At 42.8% G+C, this 18,834-nt stretch overlaps 4 protein-coding genes across 4 annotated transcripts in view; 2 read left to right on the top strand and 2 right to left on the bottom strand.

Moving 5' to 3' along the window:
- The window catches only part of LOC310760877 (olfactory receptor 51G1-like), a 166,317-nt gene that overhangs the window by 31,583 nt on the left and 115,900 nt on the right, over positions 1–18,834 (bottom strand). The gene's annotated exons all lie outside the window — the stretch shown is intronic.
- Positions 1–18,834, bottom strand: part of LOC310760833 (uncharacterized protein) — a 199,768-nt gene that overhangs the window by 110,159 nt on the left and 70,775 nt on the right. The window lies entirely within an intron of this gene.
- Positions 10,618–11,577, top strand: LOC310760879 (olfactory receptor 51H1-like; the record flags this gene model as incomplete). The annotated part of the gene is made up of 1 exon (XM_083610091.1): positions 10,618–11,577. One exon carries the CDS (start codon positions 10,618–10,620, stop codon positions 11,575–11,577), a length of 960 nt encoding a protein of 319 aa, XP_083466217.1.
- Positions 17,261–18,241, top strand: LOC310760859 (olfactory receptor 51H1-like; the record flags this gene model as incomplete). Its single annotated transcript, XM_083610069.1, has 1 exon — positions 17,261–18,241. One exon carries the CDS (start codon positions 17,261–17,263, stop codon positions 18,239–18,241), a length of 981 nt encoding a protein of 326 aa, XP_083466195.1.

Below are 18,834 nucleotides of genomic sequence, written 5' to 3'. Positions count from 1 at the left end.
TTGACCTTATGCTCTTGGCTGAGTTTGACATCCAACAAATATCTGGGTAATTGAAGTCCCCCATTACTACTATCTCCCTTCCTTTTGCATGCTTGGCCATCTGTTCCAGGAAGGCATCATCTATGTCCTCCGTTTGGCTTGGGGATCTATAGTAAACTCCCACAATGAGGTCACTGTTATTCTTCTCTCCCTTAATTTTGACCCAAATGCTCTCACTTTGGCTTTGAGGTTCTAAATCTTGGATCTCTTCACAGGTATACACATCCCTGACATATAATGCCACTCCTCCTCCTTTCTTGTCTGGTCTGTTTCTCTGAAATAGATTGTATCCCTCCATTATTACATTCCAATTGTGGGACTTATCCCACCAGGTTTCAGTGATGCCTATTATGTCATATTTAGTTTGCTGTACCAAGAGCTCAAGCTCATCTTGTTTATTTCCCATGCTTTGCGCATTAGTGTACAGACATTGAAGTCCATTAATCATTCCCCCGTGTCTCTTATTTAAGGATTTTTTCCTCCCACCACTAGGTCTGCGTGCTGTTTGCTCCATTTGGTCTATGACATTTGGATGATCATCTTCATCAATTGATAGACTCCTACCTTCAGGAGCACTGTCTCCCTCCCCCACATTAGTCAGTTTAAAGCCCTTCTGATGAGGTTTCTGAGATTTTTGGCAAAAACATTCCTCCCAACCGTTGTGAGGTGCAGCCCATCGCTTGCTAGAAGTCCATCTTCAAGAAACTGCAGTCCGTGATCTAAGAATCCAAACCGTTCCTGTTTACACCATTTGCGAAGCCAGCTGTTCACTTCCACTATTTTCCCCTCTCTCCCTGGGCCACGTCGTTCAACTGGGAGGACAGATGAGATGACAATTTGTGCATTTAATTGCTTCGATTTCCTGCCCAGAGCCTCGTAGTCTCTTTTGATCTTCTGGAGGCTATTGCTTGCAGTGTCATTGGTTCCCACATGAACCAAGAGGAAGGGGTATTTGTCAGTGGGTTTTATGATTCCTTGCAGTCGTTCAGTTACATCTTGGATCTTAGCCCCGGGGAGACAGCACACTTCCCGAGATATCTTGTCAGGCCCACAGATCACTGCTTCTGTTCCCCTCAGTAGGGAATCCCCTATCACCACTACACGCCTCCTCTTAGGTCTGGTCGGGGTTCTTCCGTGAGCTGTCCGTTCCAAGGTCGCCTGCACATTCCCTGAGGACTGACTTCTTTTTTTTTAATATAATATTTATTGGAATTTTACAAAAACATCAGTTTACAAAATACAAAAAAGAACATATGAAAAGAACAAAATAAAAAAAAGAAAGCTAAAAAAATACATAAAAAGAAAAAATACAAATAAAAATACAATATACAAAAAACGAATAGGTAAAAGAGAATTAAAAACAAATCCATTTTTAATAACTTTATGCTCATTAACTTGTTTCCTTGACCTCCTCACACCTCCCCTTTTTGTATTCCCATTTAGATAATCAAATCTGCAAATCCTTACCCTCTTTCATTTATCTTAACTCTATATCTTAACATATTATAACTCTATATTTTCATCCATTATCAATTCATTTTTGCATATTCTTATTAACTTTGTTGCTAATGCCACTTATTTTCAATCCAAAATAATTTTAACATTCATTAATTTTACAGTGTTTCTGCAGATAGTCTTTAAATTTCTTCCAATCTTCTTCCACCAACTCTTCTCCCAGGTCTCGGATTCTGCCAGTCATTTCCGCCAATTCCATATAGTCCATCACCTTCATCTGCCACTCTTCCAGGGTGGGTAAATCTTGTGTCTTCCAATACTTTGCAATAAGTATTCTTGCTGCTGTTGTTGCATACATAAAGTTCTATCCTTCTTTGGCACCAATTGGCCGACTATGCCCAGGAGAAAGGCCTCTGGTTTCTTCAGAAAGGTATATTTAAATACCTTTTTCATTTCATTATAGATCATCTCCCAGAAAGCCTTAATCTTTGGGCACGTCCACTAAAGGTGAAAGAATGTACCTTCATTTTCTTTACATTTCCAACATTTGTTATCGGGCAAATGATATATTTTTGCAAGCTTGACTGGTGTCATGTACCACTTGTATATCATTTTCATAATATTCTCTCTTAAGGCATTACATGCCGTAAATTTCATACCGGTGGTCCACAACTGTTCCCAGTCAGCAAACATAATGTTATGACCAATATCTTGTGCCCATTTGATCATAGCAGATTTAACCGTTTCATCCTGCGTATTCCATTTTAACAGCAAGTTATACATTCTTGAAAGTATCTTAGTTTTGGGATCTAACAATTCTGTTTCCAATTTTGATTTTTCCACCTGGAAGCCAATTTTTTTATCCAAATTATAGGCCTCTCTTATTTGATAATAATGAAGCTAGTCTCGCACTTTATCTTTTAATTTCTCAAAACTCTGCAATTTCAATTTGTCTCCTTCTTGTTCCAATATTTCCCAATATTTTGGCCATTTGGCCTCCATATTGAGCTTTTTCTGAGCCTTCGCTTCCATTGGTGACAACCACCTTGGGGTTTTATTTTCCAGTAAATCTTTGTATCTTATCCAGACCTTAAACAATGCTTTCCTGACAATATGGTTTTTAAATGCTTTATGTGCTTTAACCTTGTCGTACCACAAATATGCATGCCATCCAAAAACGTTGTTAAAACCTTCTAGGTCCAAAATGTCTGTGTTCTCAAGAAGCAGCCATTCTTTCAACCAGCAGAATGCTGCTGATTCATAGTAAAGTTTAAGGTCTGGCAGGGCAAATCCGCCTCTTTCCTTTGCGTCAGTTAATATTTTAAATTTTATTCTAGGCTTCTTGCCCTGCCAGACAAATCTAGAAATGTCTCTCTGCCACTTCTTGAAACAGTCCATCTTGTTCAAAATTTGCAATGATTGAAACAAAAATAACATTTTTGGCAACACATTCATCTTTATAGCTGCAATTCGACCCAACAAGGAAAGCTTCAAATTTGACCATATTTCCAAATCTTTTTTCACTTCTATCCAACATTTCTCAAAGTTATCTTTAAATGAATTTAAATTCTTAGCAGTCATATTAACCCCCAAATATTTTACTTTCTTAACTAATGTTAAACCTGTCTCCTTCTGAAACCTCTCTTTCTCAATTGGTGTAAAATTTTTCTCAAGCACTTTAGTTTTTGACTTGTTCAGCTTAAATCCTGTCACATGACCAAATTCTTGAATCAATTCTAATACTCTTTTCGTACTAGATTCTGGCTCCTGTAACGTCAAAACTAGGTCATCTGCAAAAGCTTTCAATTTGTATTGTTTGGCTCCGACCTGAATACCTTTAATCAGACAGTCCCTTCTAATCATATTCAGCAAAACCTCCAGAACCAAAATAAAAAGCATTGGGGAAATTGGGCAGCCTTGTCGTGTCCCTTTCTCTATCTTAAATTCCTCTGTCATCACATTATTGACTATTAACTTAGCCTTTTGTTCTGAGTAAATTGCACTTATACCATTTTCAAACCCTTGGCCCACCCCCATTCCCTGAAGATTTTTCTTCATAAAATTCCAAGAAATATTATCAAAGGCTTTTTCCGCATCTATAAAAATTAAAACTGCTTTGGTATTGATGTTCACTTGCAGCTTCTCCAAAATGTTAATTATATTCCTCGTATTGTCAGACAAATGTCTACCTGGGAGAAAGCCGGCTTGGTCTTTATGTATCTCTTCAACTAATACCTTTTTTAATCTGTTAGCCAAGATATCAGCAAAAATTTTGTAATCCACATTAAGCAGGGATATGGGGCGGTAGTTCTTAAGTTGTGTCTTTTCCGACTCAGTTTTCGGTATAAGTGTAATGTAAGCTTCCTTCCACGACTCTGGCGCCTTTTCCCCCTCCAAAATTTCATTACAAACCTCCTTTAGTGGCTGAATTAACCAGTCTTTCAAAGATCTATAGTATTTGGAGGTTAGACCATCCGGCCCTGGAGATTTACCCAACTGCATGTTCTGAATGGCACCTTCTACCTCCTGTTCTGTAATTTTGTGGTTCAACATTATCTTATTTTCTTGAGAGATTTTTTGTAATCCATTTGTTCTTAAAAATTGGTCTAAATCAGTCTCTTTCTGTGGCCCTTGTGTATATAGTTGTTTAAAATATCTCTGGAAGCACTTTCTAATCTCCAATGGATTCTGTATGTTCTTTCCTTCCACATCCAAATTTGTGATAGTGTTTAATTTTTGTCTTTTTTTCATCTGCCAAGCTAGCAGTTTCCCGCATTTATTAGCCGATTCAAATGTCTTTTGTCTCATCTGCTTAATTTTCCATTCTACTTCCTGATTTATCATTTTCATATATTGTACTTGATATAGCTTTATTTCTCTCAGAATCTCTTGCGACTTTGGTTTCGCTCTTAATTTCTTCTCACCTTCTTTTATTTTTTCCAAGATTTTATCTTTTTTCTCATTTTGAATTCTCTTCTTTATTGCATTCTGTTGAATCAGAAACCCTCTCATGACCGCTTTGCTTGCGTCCCAGATTACTCTTTTTTCAACCGTGGTATTCAAATTTATCTCAAAATAGTCTCTCAAGATTTTTTGGGCCTTCTTGGTAACCTCTTGATCTCTAAATAAGGTGTCATTCATCCTCCATCTGAAGGAACCGATTGGTGTTAGTTTCATCTCCATCTTCACCGCATTATGGTCGGAGCAAGTTTTTGGGCAAATTTCCACTTTTCGAGTCTTAGGTGCCAGTCCTCTAGTTATCCATATTTGGTCAATTTTTGTCCATGTCATTTTGGCTTCAGAGAAGAATGTTCCCTCTCTTCCAAGGGGGTTCTTAGTTCTCCAGATGTCAATCAGGTCCATATTGTCAGTCAATTCAAAAAAAGTTTTTGGTAGTCTGCCATCTTTAGTTACAACCTGTCTCTGCGACTTGTCCATATTTGTAGATACCACTCCATTCATATCTCCCATCATAATAATGTTGTAGTCCATATAGTCAAGCAATGTCTCATGCAATTTCTTGAAGAATTCAGATTTCCCCTCATTTGGTGCATAAACTCCTACAATCAGAAATTTTTCTCCTTGTGATTGAATCTCAATTGCCACAAATCTTCCTTGTTCATCTTTAAAAACAAATTTCGGTGATAGGCTCTCTTTGGCATAAATAACTACTCCTCTCTTTTTAACCTTGTCCGATGAGATAAACTCTTGACCCAATCTTTTATTAATCAGTACTTTCCTGTGAAGCCTTATCACATGTGTTTCCTGTAAACAAATTAAGTCCAATTGTTCCTTTTTCAATAAATGAAAGACTTTCTTCCTCTTCTCCGGGGAGTTAAATCCATGAATGTTCCAACTTAATAACTGCAGAGACATGGTGTGGTTATTCTATTCTCTTCCAACTGCTCCCAAAAGTTCTTCTTGTTCTGACGGTGGTATCACTTTTTTTAGTTTGTCCAGTCCCAAAGGTGGTGGTACTATGTCTAGTACTCCTGATCTTAAAGCTCTTAGCTCTTCTAGAACTTCTTTTTGCAGGTCTTCTTCGTGGTCTCTCAAAAATTTTCCCTTGTCTTCCACTGATCTTATTTTGAACTTTTTCCCTTTAAAGGTAAAAGATAGTCCCTGGGGGAATTCCCACCTAAAAACAATTCTGTTTCTTCTCAGTAGGGCCACCAGATCTCCATAGTTGGTTCTAAGATCCAATAGATGTTTCGGAATATCCTTAAAAATCTCCACTCTCGAATCGTTGATTTCCAAAGTCTTCTGGAAGTGCGCACTCAGTATTTTGTCTCTCTCTTCTTTCGTTCAGAGGGTAACCAAACAGTCTCTCACCCTGTTTTTTCTCCCTCCTCTTCCAAGTCTGAACGCACTTACTATCTTAAAGTCTTGCTCCACCTCCAAATTCCTGCGTAAGGTAGTCACTTAGGTTATCTTTTTCAAATTCCGGTACTGCCCTGATCCTCAGATTGGTCTGTTTCTCCCTCAGTTCAATCATAGACAGAAGTGACTGATGGTCACCAATCTGCTTGCGCATTGGTTTTATTTCTTCCTCTACAGCCACTGCTTTTTCTTTTGCTTCCTCAGCTATTTTTCGATTAGACGCAGATTCTTCCAGCAATTTTTCAATAGATTCTGTATTGGAATTCACCTTCTGTCCCAAATTATTAATGCTGGCAGTATTCCTGTCTATTTTAGTTGATTGTTCCGTAACTTGTTTGCTTAAGCCTTCCAATTTTTCATAAATTTTATTTAACACAGAAGTAAAATCCCCTTCTGAAGCTATTCCTTTTGACCCAGCTTGTGCAAAGTCTTCCCCCTGTATCACAGGAGGGCCGGGAACAGATGATCTACGTTGCTGGGAAACTGTGCTGGGCTGCTGCACTCTAGCCTTGCCCGATCTTGTTGTCCTATCAGTCATCACACTTTTGTCTATGAATCAAGGTCGATCCCACGGTCAAGTCTTACCGTGGAAAATCCCCAGAGTCAAGAATGGAAAAATTCCCCAGCTGGGTGTGCAATTTCAATATTCCTCTAGGGGGACACTGTAGCAGTCATTAAAGTTACAATAAAGAATCTTTTCCAGCTTTCCTAAGTCCCCCTCAAGAGAACAAGCAACACTTTCAAATCCAGAGAAGACCTTCAACAAGTATCTCCTTTGCAGAGTTAACCATTAAGAAGTTACATTGTCTATAAATAGTGCGACTCTCAGTGCAACAATTCTAGTGGACCTGGCAGTCCATTCCCAGGAGTTAGATAATTGTCTCTATTTTTTCCACAAGTAAAAAAGTCACTTTTCCCTCTCCCCCCCCTCCAATAGCCTGGGGGGGGGGAGTTCTTTTACTTTGATGTTCGGATTTGGAGCTTTTAAAACACCGCTCTCTAGGTCTTTAGCTTAAAGAGTCTTTGCTTTGAACTGTGTACAGAAAACGGAAAGGCGGACTTCCTGTTTACACCTTCCCGCTTCAGTGCCAAATTAATCCTTTTTTTCTCCTTTAAGTCCCAATTCTTAAACTTCACCTACTCACAGGTAGTTGTTTAGCAGCCGAATTGTCACAGGAAAAAGGTCAGCGCTCTCCGGCAACAGCTGTGTGGCTTCATCCCATGGAAAAAGCGATCGACTCTCAGCACCGCGCCAAACTCCCATTGCGCTCCGGAGCCCCTTACGGGGTCCCTTCGCTAATCCGGGGGGCGCTGCAGGTGCCCGCCGAGTCCCACAGTCACAGGCTTCTCCTGCCTGTGATTTTCACAAGGGTCTCCGCTTCGCCGTAGCGGACAGACCCGATTTCCGTGGAGCTTCTCCCTCTGAGCTAGAAGGAGACCGCCATTGCCGTTGGCGCCGCCTCCGGAAGTGATCCATTGGGGTGTTAATGCAGTAAGCCCCTCCATTCTATTCTCAGGTTGCATATGTGTGTTGATATATGCTAAAGATACTGTAGACTCTGCTGTCGCTCATTCCAAGGAAACTGAGGACAGGGTCCCCTGAAGGCTCTCACCGCTCAGAGATTGGGGTGGCATTTAACAATACAATAGTACAAAATTACTCTAAAAAAATGCTCACATCTTACTCATCTGTCGTCATGTAAGAGCACACACAAGATCTCCAGAGCATCTCTCTGAGAGTCTTTGCGGAGGGATCCTTAGAGATTTTCTAGCAATTGCTACTGCAATTTCACACATTACATTCCCCTGGGATTCAGCAGTTTTCCAGCAGTTTTGGGACAGCCTCCCTCCCAGAGGGAAAGCACAGGAGGTTTTAACCAGGCCTTTTGTTCAGCTGCAACACAGTGGGCACCACTGTCATTATAAGAGAACAAGATATGTGAGTTCCACCACCTCTTTTTCTAGATAAGTAGCTCTAGTTTTAACCCTAACTGGAACACAATAAAAAGAGGCATGAATCCCTTAGTGCAGGGGTCAGCAACCTTTTTCAGCAAGGTCCCTCAGACCTTGTGGGGGGCCGGACTATTTTTTTTGGGGGGGTGAACGAACTCCTATGCCCCACAAATAACCCAGAGGTGCATTTTAAATAAAATGACACATTCTACTCATGTAAAAACACGCTGATTCCTGGACCATCTGTGGGCCGGATTGAGAAGGCGATTGGGCTGGATCCGGCCTACGGGCCTTAGGTTGCCTACCCCTGCCTTAGTGCTTACTATCAGGAAAATCATGTTGCACCCAGAGCTCATGCCTTAGAGTCCATTAAGTGCAGAGACCTCTTTTGAATATAAACATTTTAATTGACTTCAAATAGGTCTTTATCAGTCATAAAATGACAAAGCTTATGCATTTTAAGCACGGATAATATAAGAACCCAAGAACAGCTCTGCAGGATCAAACTCTAGGTCCACTCAGCGTTAATCTATACCATCCCGTAAAATGTCCAAATATCCACATTCTCTTATTTAGATTGTCCCCTTGTAGTCCAGGCTGGTGGCTTTTGCACTTTCTCCATACTTGAAGCAAGCCTATCTCCAAGCTTCCTGGCGATTTTTCAGTAGATTCCCTCCCTAAGGGAAAACATTTTTGCTACAGTTCCGACACCATAAAAAGCGCATGCTGAATAATTACTGGAACAGCAGAGTCAGGTTCAGCACTGACCATGGGAAAAACCATACCAGTTTTACGGTTTGTGCCATAAAGTCAGGTAAGTTCAAAGGATTCCTTGAGAAACAAGGCAGATGAGTTTTTCTTTGATCCACGACAGGTGGGGCTACAGTCATGACGTTATGAAATGGCAGAGCTATTATCTTTTACATAGGAATAACATGGATAACAAAACAATCTAAGGCCACACCTTGTTCTGGTTCCTGCACCTTAAAGGAAGATTGTAGACCAAAAGGTTGAAGGGCTGGAGGGAAGGATATGACAATTGGGAGATTTTAGCTTAGGAAAAAATGAGACCAGGGGAAGGAGACACAGTGGTGCTGTACAAAATTTTGCACAGTGCAATAAGTTCTTCTTCCTCTGCCACAATACTAGAACCTGATGGGAAAGTGAATGTCGGAAGGTTTCTGACAAAATACAGTACAATACCACGAACAGAACAACTGCAAATATAGAAGTGTAATATATTTTTGTGGCGGGCGGTGAATTTTGATTAAGTGAACAGCTCACTGTATCATTTTGCTACTCCACAAAGCAGAGGAGCTTATGAGTTCGGACATGGTTTTCAGAGCTGAAGAGGACAGATTTATGCTAGACGGTCATAGATTGGAGACAGACTATTTCTGTAAACATGCCGTTTTTCTTCAATGATTCCTGGGGATCCAACCAGATAAGATCTTGCACTGAAGTGTCTCACATATGCTGATTGCCACGCTTAACACGTCGTAAGAATTCCGAAAATAACAGCATGATACAAGGTCTGTGTCATGACTCTTTGGGGGTCTATAGCTGAGGAAGGTCTTCTGGTAGAGAGGTGCAGGGTTTACATGTGTGTGGGGGGGTGTTACACTGCCTTTTTATTTCACTGTTGTGAAATGAATTTAATATGTAACTATATTTGTTTTATTTGGGACGCGGGTGGTGCTGTGGGTTAAACCACAGAGCCTAGGACTTGCTGATCAGAAGGTCGGAGTTTCGAATCCCCACGACGGGGTGAGCTCCCGTTGCTCGGTCCCTGCTCCTGCCAACCTAGCAGTTCGAAAGCACGTCAAAGTGCAAGTAGATAAATAGGTACCGCTCCGGCGGGAAGGTAAACAGCGTTTCCGTGCGCTGCTCTGGTTCACCAGAAGTGGCTTAGTCATGCTGTCCACATGACCTGGAAGCTGTACGCCGGCTCCCTCAGCCAATAAAGCGACATGAGCACCGCAACCCCAGAGTCGGTCACGACTGGACCTAATGGTCAGGGGTCCCTTTACCTTTATATTTGTTTAATTGGAATGATTTTTTTCTGAGATTGCCACATAATGCTCTGAAAGGAATAAGTATATGAAACATTTTAGTTTAGGAAAGAGGAGAGCAAGGGAAGGGGACACGATGAAGGTATTTAAAATTATGCATGGTGTAAGGAAAGTTTTCCTGTGTCACAACACTAGATCCTGATGGAAAACGGAATGCTGGAATGTTTCTGACAAAATGCAGTACAATGCCATGAACAGACATTGCTCCAAGTGACCTTTACGAAAGACCTGCTATGTAGACTGTATCATGCTTCAACTGCAGGAGGACAAAGCCTTTGTGGCTGAAGAAAGCTTTCCAGCAAAGGACTTATGAGGTCCCTGTTCAGAATTGTAGCTGCTACAAATGATGCCAATGCTCTGTTGTCAAACCCACTGGTGGAAGGAAGAAGTTCATCAGATCTCCTTTCAACTGCAAGATTTTGCTTCTGGGACTCACAACTTACACAAGAGATGCTTAAACTGACATTAGTTAGAGAGCTGGGGATCAATATTCATGCAAAGGTTGGAGTGTTATTTGCCTCAGGTAGACAGAACATTGAGTGAATGAGTTTTGGGGTACTAATGCAACTTTTTCCGCTGAACTTAAACTCAGACATTTATCTCTCCTCAGAATGAAAATATAACCACTGCAGAATCTGAAAATAGCACCAGGATTTCTAATAATCAAATACCTTTTATGATTCCTTCATATCTTTCCACCAAATGCACATGGGGAACGATGTCCTCCATCACCAGCTCCAATGAGACCCTGGTGAGCCACCAAACCTTTGTCCTGATTGGCATCCCTGGGATGCAGGAGAAGAACTCTTGGGTGGCCTTCCCACTGTTTGTGCTCTACGCCCTGACTCTGCTTGGGAACATCACGATCCTCTATGTCATCAAGACTGACCAAAGCCTCCATGAGCCCATGTACATCTTCCTTTCCATACTTGCCTGCTCGGATCTGGGCCTCTCCATGTCAACCATGCCAACAATGCTGCAAGTCTATTGGTTTGACTCAGGAGAAATCCCATTCAACGCCTGCATCACCCAGATGTTTTTTCTCCATTCATTCCAATGGGCAGAATCTGGCATACTTGTGGCAATGGCTTTTGACCGCTTGATTGCCATCTCTGAGCCATTGAGGTATAGATTACTTCTCCCAAACACTGTAATTGCAAAAATAGGCATAGCTGTGTTTTCCCGAGCCTTCTGTGTCATCTTCCCAATCCCTTTTATTATTAAACGGCTCCCTTTCTGTAGATCTAATGTCCTTTCCCACTCCTACTGTCTGCACCCAGATGCTATGAAATTAGCTTGTGCAGACACAAGAGTCAACGTCTTATATGGTTTGATTCTTGTCATGTGCACTTTGGGGTTGGATGTGGTCATCATTCTTGTATCATATGTCCTGATTCTGAAGACTGTTTTGAGCATTGCCTCCCGGGAAGAGTGTCTGAAGGCTCTCAACACCTGCGTCTCCCACATTTGTGCCATCTTGATCTTCTACATCCCAATGATTGGTGTCAGTGTGGTACATCGATACGGGAAGCACCTTTCCCCCATTGTCCACATGCTGATGGCCAACATCTATGTTGCGGTCCCACCACTTCTCAATCCCGTTGTGTACAGTGTGAAGACCCAGCAGATTCGGCAAAGGATATGCAACATTTTGAAGTTAAGGAAAAGTAGGGCTTGATCTTTCTACCAAGGAAGAATTCCGTAATAAAGTGGTGTGAAAGTGTATTGTAATTAGGAATACACAGATAAACCCCATATTGGTACCGTATATATTCAATAACTGGTCTGACTTGTCATAAGAACTAGAAGAGCCTCCTAGATGAGGCCAATGGCCTATGTAGTCCAGCATTCTCTTCTCACAGTGGCTCTCCAGATGCACATTATGGGAAATCTGCAAGCAGGACCTGAGTCCAGCTCTCTCACTTTCTGCAGCTTCCAGAGGGATAGTATCATTCAGCCTCTGATAGTGGTAGAATATCACCATTGTGGTTAGTGACCATTGATAGCCTTTCTGAACAATGTTATTTATTTCTACATCATCATCATCATCATCATCATCATCATCATCAAGTTAGTCTGAGAGCTGACTTCTGCCTTTTCGAAAGAAACAAATAAATTTAAAGAGACTCAGTACAGCCAGTAATATCACTGTTATGCGAGTACAAAGCCTTTTAATATGTTCAAAAGAAGGGGCCATATTTTTTAATGTGCCTTTCCGGGAAATGAACACACAAAATCACGCGCACACAAAATCACACACGTACACACACACGTACACACACACAAGCTGGCACCATGTGGGGAACGTTGCAGAGCAAGTTACAGGCCAAGTCACTCAGCTGCACTTGGATTTTGCTGCCATGCTTGAAGTAAGATCCAGGGAGGCTTTTAGACACCACTTGGTCAAACAGTGAGTGATCAGAATCAGCTGTTGCTGCCTGAGGACAAGACACGTCAAGGGGTTCGGCCAATCACATCAGCTCCTGACCCTTCCCAATCAGGACTAATAAGATCTAACCACAGGAGGTTGGTTGGCTGGCTACCCAGCCAGATGGGCAGGGTATAAATAAATTCATCATCATCATCATCATTGCAAAGAAGGATTGTCACGTGCCTTGAACATGATTATTTCTGAAGCTACTGCAGCACTGCTTTAACTGATGTGTATTCAATGCGCTTTATTAAATTATTGTAAATCAATTGCTTCATGGTTCGATTATTTGTGTATGCCAGTTTCAGCTCCTTCAGGATGACAGATGGTTTATAAATGCAAATAAATAAATAAATAACCACTGTTGCCAATTCTGATTCCCTGAACAAATGCTACATTTAATCCTTGAACATCTTTTGGACCTTGGCAATAATAACTTCATTCTTTTACTCATGCCCATATTTTTTGTTGTTTACCCCAATCCTCCAAGATGGGGATGGGACCTTTCGGTAAAGAGATTTTACTTTGTATCAATTATGCTTCCTTTATCAAAGAGAAAATCACACAGGAGACCTGTTTCAGGTTCATAGCTGTTAGTGTAAGTGCAAATGACTGCTTGAGAGGCAAAGCAGATGAGTTTCCCCATGATCTACTTCAGGGGTCACCAACCTTTTTCAGCCGTGGGCTGGTCCACCGTCCCTCAGACCATGTGGTGGGCCAGACTCTGTTTTGGAAAGAAAATTAACGAATTCCTATGCCCCAGAAGTAACCCAGAGATGCATTTTAAATAAAAGGACACATTCTACTCATGTAAAAACATGCTGACTCCCGGACTGTCCGTGGGCCAGATTGAGAAGGCGATTTGGCCGCACCTGGCCCACGGACCTTAGGTTGCCTACCCCTGATCTACTTCACCCCTTCTAATCTGGCTTCAGGCCTGATTTTGACACTTGAATGTCCTTGATCATCTTGGCTGATGATTCTGATCAAGTAAGATAGTGGGGTGTGACACTATATTCTCCTTGCTCTCTCTGTAGACCATCATGTCCTCCAGGTGTGGTTCTGTGCATTCTGTGGATGTAGGATATGGTTATCAGATTTTTTTTAATGAATCTGGGGACACTTTTTTTAAAAAAAGCAACTCCCAAGCCTCCCCCGATCAGTCAAAACAAAAGGGGAAGGGGGCAGGAGATCTGTACCACCAGACGTCCCCTGTTCCCCTTCGACAGTGGCGGCAGCAGCGGCAGTCAGCAGCCCGGAGCCAGCCTGGTAGTTGGCTCTGGCTGGCTTCAGGAGCTGCTCGCTGCCCACTGCTGTGGCGCCCGCCATTTTTCCTCACTGGAAGTTCCGGCTGGCAAGGAAAAATGGCGGGCGCCACGGCAGCGGGCATTGAGCAACTCCTGAAGCCAGCCAGAGGTGAGGCTGCCGCTGCCACGTTTCCTGGGGACAGATTCTCTCTCTCTCTCTCTCTCTCTCTCTCTCTCGCTCTCTCGCTCTCTCGCTCTCTTTCTCAATTTCCATTGTGTATTACTAGACTGCTTTCTAATACCCATTGGCCACAATCCAGAGACTGACAATGTGATAATCATCTACTTTGCAAATGCTAAGAGACCACAGGACCAAAGGCTGCATCTTACACATACAGCAGAATGTTTTGGTAGAGTGAACTGTACCGATTCCAGTTTGTAGATCAATCACATTCTGAATGTTCCCTTCTGTTAAACACTCCCTACTAATAGAAGGTAAGCACGACAGGGAGTAGATTGTAGCCAAACGATTTGCCTGATATGACTTTCTATTTTCATTGACTTTGGGAATTAAAAAAACATACGGTGAGAGCATGGTGGTACCACTCATATGAATCAGAACAATTTAACACAGCGTATCTCAGGGGACGCGGGTGGCGCTGTGGGTAAAACCTCAGCGCCTAGGACTTGCCGATCGCATGGTCGGCGGTTCGAATCCCCGCAGCGGGGTGCGCTCCCGCTGCTCAGTCCCAGCGCCTGCCCACCTAGCAGTTCGAAAGCACCCCCGGGTGCAAGTAGATAAATAGGGTCCGCTTACTAGCGGGAAGGTAAATGGCATTTCGTCATGCTGGCCACGTGACCCGGAAGTGTCTGCGGACAACGCTGGCTCCCGGCCTCTAGAGTGAGATGAGCGCACAACCCTAGAGTCGGACACGACTGGCCCATACGGGCAGGGGTACCTTTACCTTTACCTATCTATATAATGCTATGGGAGGTCATCATATGGGGACTTGGAGCACAGCATCATGGGTAGCCTATGCAGAGCTCCGTTGGTTAGAGTGTGGTGCTGATAACACCAAGGTTACAGGTTCGATCTCGGTGTTTAGTTCAAAATTAGTTTTCCGTTCTGCTGATACACATTTGACGCATGGAATGCCTCCACAAGAGTGAAGGAGGAAAGAGGCAACAAGGAGAGGGATTAATTACGTTTAAAAGTTGAAAAGTTACATAAGCTGGGACATGATCTGACACTGCACTCACTGCACACACCAAGAACCCGATGGGACCTAAAAAGCGATAGAAAGATGTTGTTGCAAGTGTGGATAGCATGGCGATAAGGGCAGAACATGTCATTTTTCCGGCACAGAAAGAAATTGGGGGCACCGAGTCTCTGAGAAGACAACTGCAGGTCCATGGGGATTCCCTTGTAATTGCTGTTGGGATTTCAAGTTTCAAGTGTCTCTTCCCAGTTTTCTGGCGTCTTGGGGCAGCTGGCCTCTCTGAGGGAAAACAGATTTACTGCAACCTTCCATGCCATAAAAGGCACAGGCAGATTCCCTCTTGGAGCAGCAGAGGCAGCTTGGAAGAAGTCATGTCAGGTTCATGAGCTGCACCGTAAACTCAGGTAAGTGCAAATGACTGTGTGAGATACAAAGCAGATGGGTTTTCCCTTGACTGACTTCAGAGATGTCTTTCACAGTCATGAGGCCATGAAAAGATGGAGATGGTTATAAGCCTTGTCTATAGGAGCCTACGGGCTGCAAAACGAAGCACCTCAGCTTCAAGACGTCTTTTCACAAGAGGAGGAGATGGAGTGAGACCTCCATGCTGCTAACCCAATACTTAGAGGCGGATTTAGGGGAACACAGGCAGTGCAGTCGCCTCAGGGGTTCTGCAGGAGACGCCACAACTATTATTTAGAATGGAGTGTGAAAGGCAGAGAGGTGCCAGATTTTGGCATTGCACAGTCTGCCACCGAAATTTGAGACCCAAAGGTCTGCCACTGCAATACATTTAGTCATTTAGATATCTCATTTCCAATCCAGCAATGAAACTGTGATTGTTATTTCTGATTTTCAGGTGAAAATTGAATGAATATGAATGTGCCAAACGACATGCTCCAATCCTCAACAAGAACAACACCTGGGAGTCTCTTTGACACCCCTCAACAAATAATAATGCTAATAACTAATACATTTAAAAATGATATTCACACTGGTTGGAAAGGGGAGACTGTTGGGAACTGAAAATCATGAGAGGGTTAGGGTTGTATTTGGCCAAGGTAGAAGGATCATTCCAGACTTTCTATGAAAAATTTCCCCTTTAGACTAAACTAAACAATTTAGTCCTGTTCAGAATGAGAGAGATAGATAAAACTTTATTCGCATTAGCCAATGGCCATAGCAACAGCAAAACATTACAGAATATGCAGAAAAGGAAATTTAATATAAAAGCACAATTTAAAGTCCTGAATCAGCAGTCTGTTAGTGGCCCTTAATCTGATTGCCCCTGCTATGAACCTAGCAACCTTTGCTGTTATCTGCTCATTTTGATCTGATAGAAGAAAGGACATTGTGGCAGTGGCTGAGCGCCCTGGGATGGTTAGTGCGAGTGGGGTGATGATCTCGTTCCTCAAGCCTTTGTAGAGAGTATAGGACAGGAGGACGTGTGCTGCTGTTTTGGTGGTACCATCTCCACAGGGGTAAAGACTTTTATCAGGCAGGATCTTTGGGAATCGACCCTCAAGTACCCAGTCTTGCAAGTGTAAAAGCACGTCTGTATTTTAGGAGAATAAGTTTGTGCAGATATGGGGCCAGAGAATCAAAATGGAGAGGTGGAAACTGAACATACTGAAATATACTCAGAGTCGCAAAGTGATTTCATGCTCTTTATTCAGCTCATAGTGGTGAGGAGGAATGAATGAAAGTCCCCTCAAAGTATCTGCTTTATATACATTATTTACACAATGGGCTGCACATGATTGGCTAATTCCAGAATTCTACTGTAAGCCAATCAGGTTGTGGATTCACTTCTATCTGGAGCATGATTGGGTGGTTCCTGCCAACCAATCATACTGCTGCATTGTTCTAGGACCAATCAGACTGCTGCATTCTGAATCCTATTGTTCTAGGACCAATCAGACTGCTGCCTTTTGGATCCTATTGTTCTAGGACCAATCAGACTGCTACAGTTTGGATCCTATTCAACTCAGTACATAACACATACCAACGGCAGAATTTCCTTATTGTGGCCAGGTTGTTTTGATGCTCGATATCTTTTAGACGTTGACCAATTAGACTGTTTGCTTTAGTGGTGCCCATAGTGGGTAGGTGTTGTGAGGATAGGCCACAAGAGTGAAGTTTTTGATAGACGGTTTTAAGCCAGGCACTTTTATGGCAGTCTTGAAGTACTAGGGATAGTAAATCGGGGGGATTTGAGTTTAGGCGGAGCCAGAAATTAAAAGTTTTTTGCCAAGTCCGTACTTAAGGGAGACTTGCCTCCAGTCTCAACAATGCGTTTGGGACACGTGACGGTACAGAACAAATCTACCTTAGAAACCTTGATTGCCTGTTCAGAATGTCAATATAAGCTTTACAGAATCTGTAAAATCATTTCAGAACCTCTAATATTCATATCAATTTGCTGGCTCCTTAGAATCTTTCTGAGAAGAAAAACATCAGGAAATGATGTCCTCCATCACCAGTTTCAACGAAAGCCTTGTGAGCCACCAAACTTTTGTCCTGATTGGCATCCCTGGGATGCAGGAGAAGAACTCTTGGGTGGCCTTCCCACTGTTTGTGCTCTACACCCTGACTCTGTTGGGAAACTTCACGATCCTCTATGTCATCAAGATTGACCAAAGCCTCCATGAGCCCATGTACTTCTTCCTTTGCCTCCTCGCCTGCTCGGATCTGGGCCTCTCCATTTCCACCATGCCAACAATGCTGAGCGTGTATTGGTTTGACTTCAGAGAAATCCCATTCAATGCCTGCATCAGCCAGATGTTCTTCATCCACACCTTTCAGTGGATAGAGTCTGGCATTCTTGTGGCAATGGCATTTGATCGCTTGACTGCCATTCGTCATCCACTGAGATATAGATCACTTCTGCCAAATTCAGTAATTGTGAAAATAGGCATTGTCGTCTTGTCCAGAGGCCTTTGTGTTATTTTCCCAATCCCTTTTCTTATTAAACGGCTCCCTTTCTGCCGATCGAATGTCCTTTCTCACTCCTACTGTCTCCACCAAGATGCCATGAAGTTAGCCTGTGCAGACACAAGAGTCAACCTCTTGTATGGTTTGACAGTAGTTATTTCCTCTTTAGGGTTGGATGTTGTGAGCATTCTTGTGTCATACGCCCTGATCCTGAGGACTGTTTGGAGCCTCGCCTCCCATCAAGAGTGCCTGAAGGCCCTGAACACCTGTGTGGCCCATATTTCTGCCATCTTGATTTTCTATGTGCCAATGATCGGCACCAGTATGGCGCATCGATTTGGGAGACACCTTTCCCCCATTGTCCACATGCTGATGGCCAACATTTTTGTTGCTGTCCCCCCACTTCTCAATCCTGTTGTGTACAGCGTGAAGACCCAGCAGATCCGGGAAAGAATATGCAACGTTTTGCAATTAAAGAAAAGATGTTTCTTTCAAAGAAGGATTCTGTGATATAGTGAAGCGAAAGGTATTTTATTTTTATCAACCAATGCATCCATCCCATGCTGCTTTCATATCTGTTTAATAGCTGGCCTTTGTCCTTTTTTAAAAATGAAACTTCCTAAACAACTCTGCACACTTCAGACCTTGATTTTAGGGCAGAGAAGAAAGTGAGGGGGGGGTCCTGTTTTCAATGCCCAAGGGGGTTCAAGTGGCTCCACTCCCAGATGCAGGGTTCAGCCACAAAAGGAGTCCGGTCACAGCACTCCAGCCACCTCTCAACTGGCTTCTTGCAATGTGTTCTATGAGGGGCTAACCTTCAGCACAGTCCAGAAGTTGCAGCTGATTCCAAATTCAGCTGCATGCATTGTAAGTGGTGCTGCAGGAAGGGAACATGGAACACCAATCCTATGGGAACTGCTTGTTTGCCTGACTGCTGACGGGCCCAATTCAATGTGTTAACTTTAATGTACAAAGCACTAGACAGCTTGGGTCCCAACTGTGGGATATGCAGGCACAGTGGTATCCTCCTTGAGCATCTGTCTGAGTGAGGGGTGGGTGGCCAAAACATTTCTCTTCCACCAGGTATTTGGCTGATTATCATC

Source organism: Podarcis filfolensis, assembly GCF_964270895.1.
Source record: "Podarcis filfolensis genome assembly, chromosome: 4".
In the NCBI taxonomy this organism is placed as follows: Eukaryota; Metazoa; Chordata; class Lepidosauria; order Squamata; family Lacertidae; genus Podarcis; species Podarcis filfolensis.
Note: the sequence above shows the minus strand (reverse complement) of the source record. Positions and strands in the feature narration are given on the sequence as shown.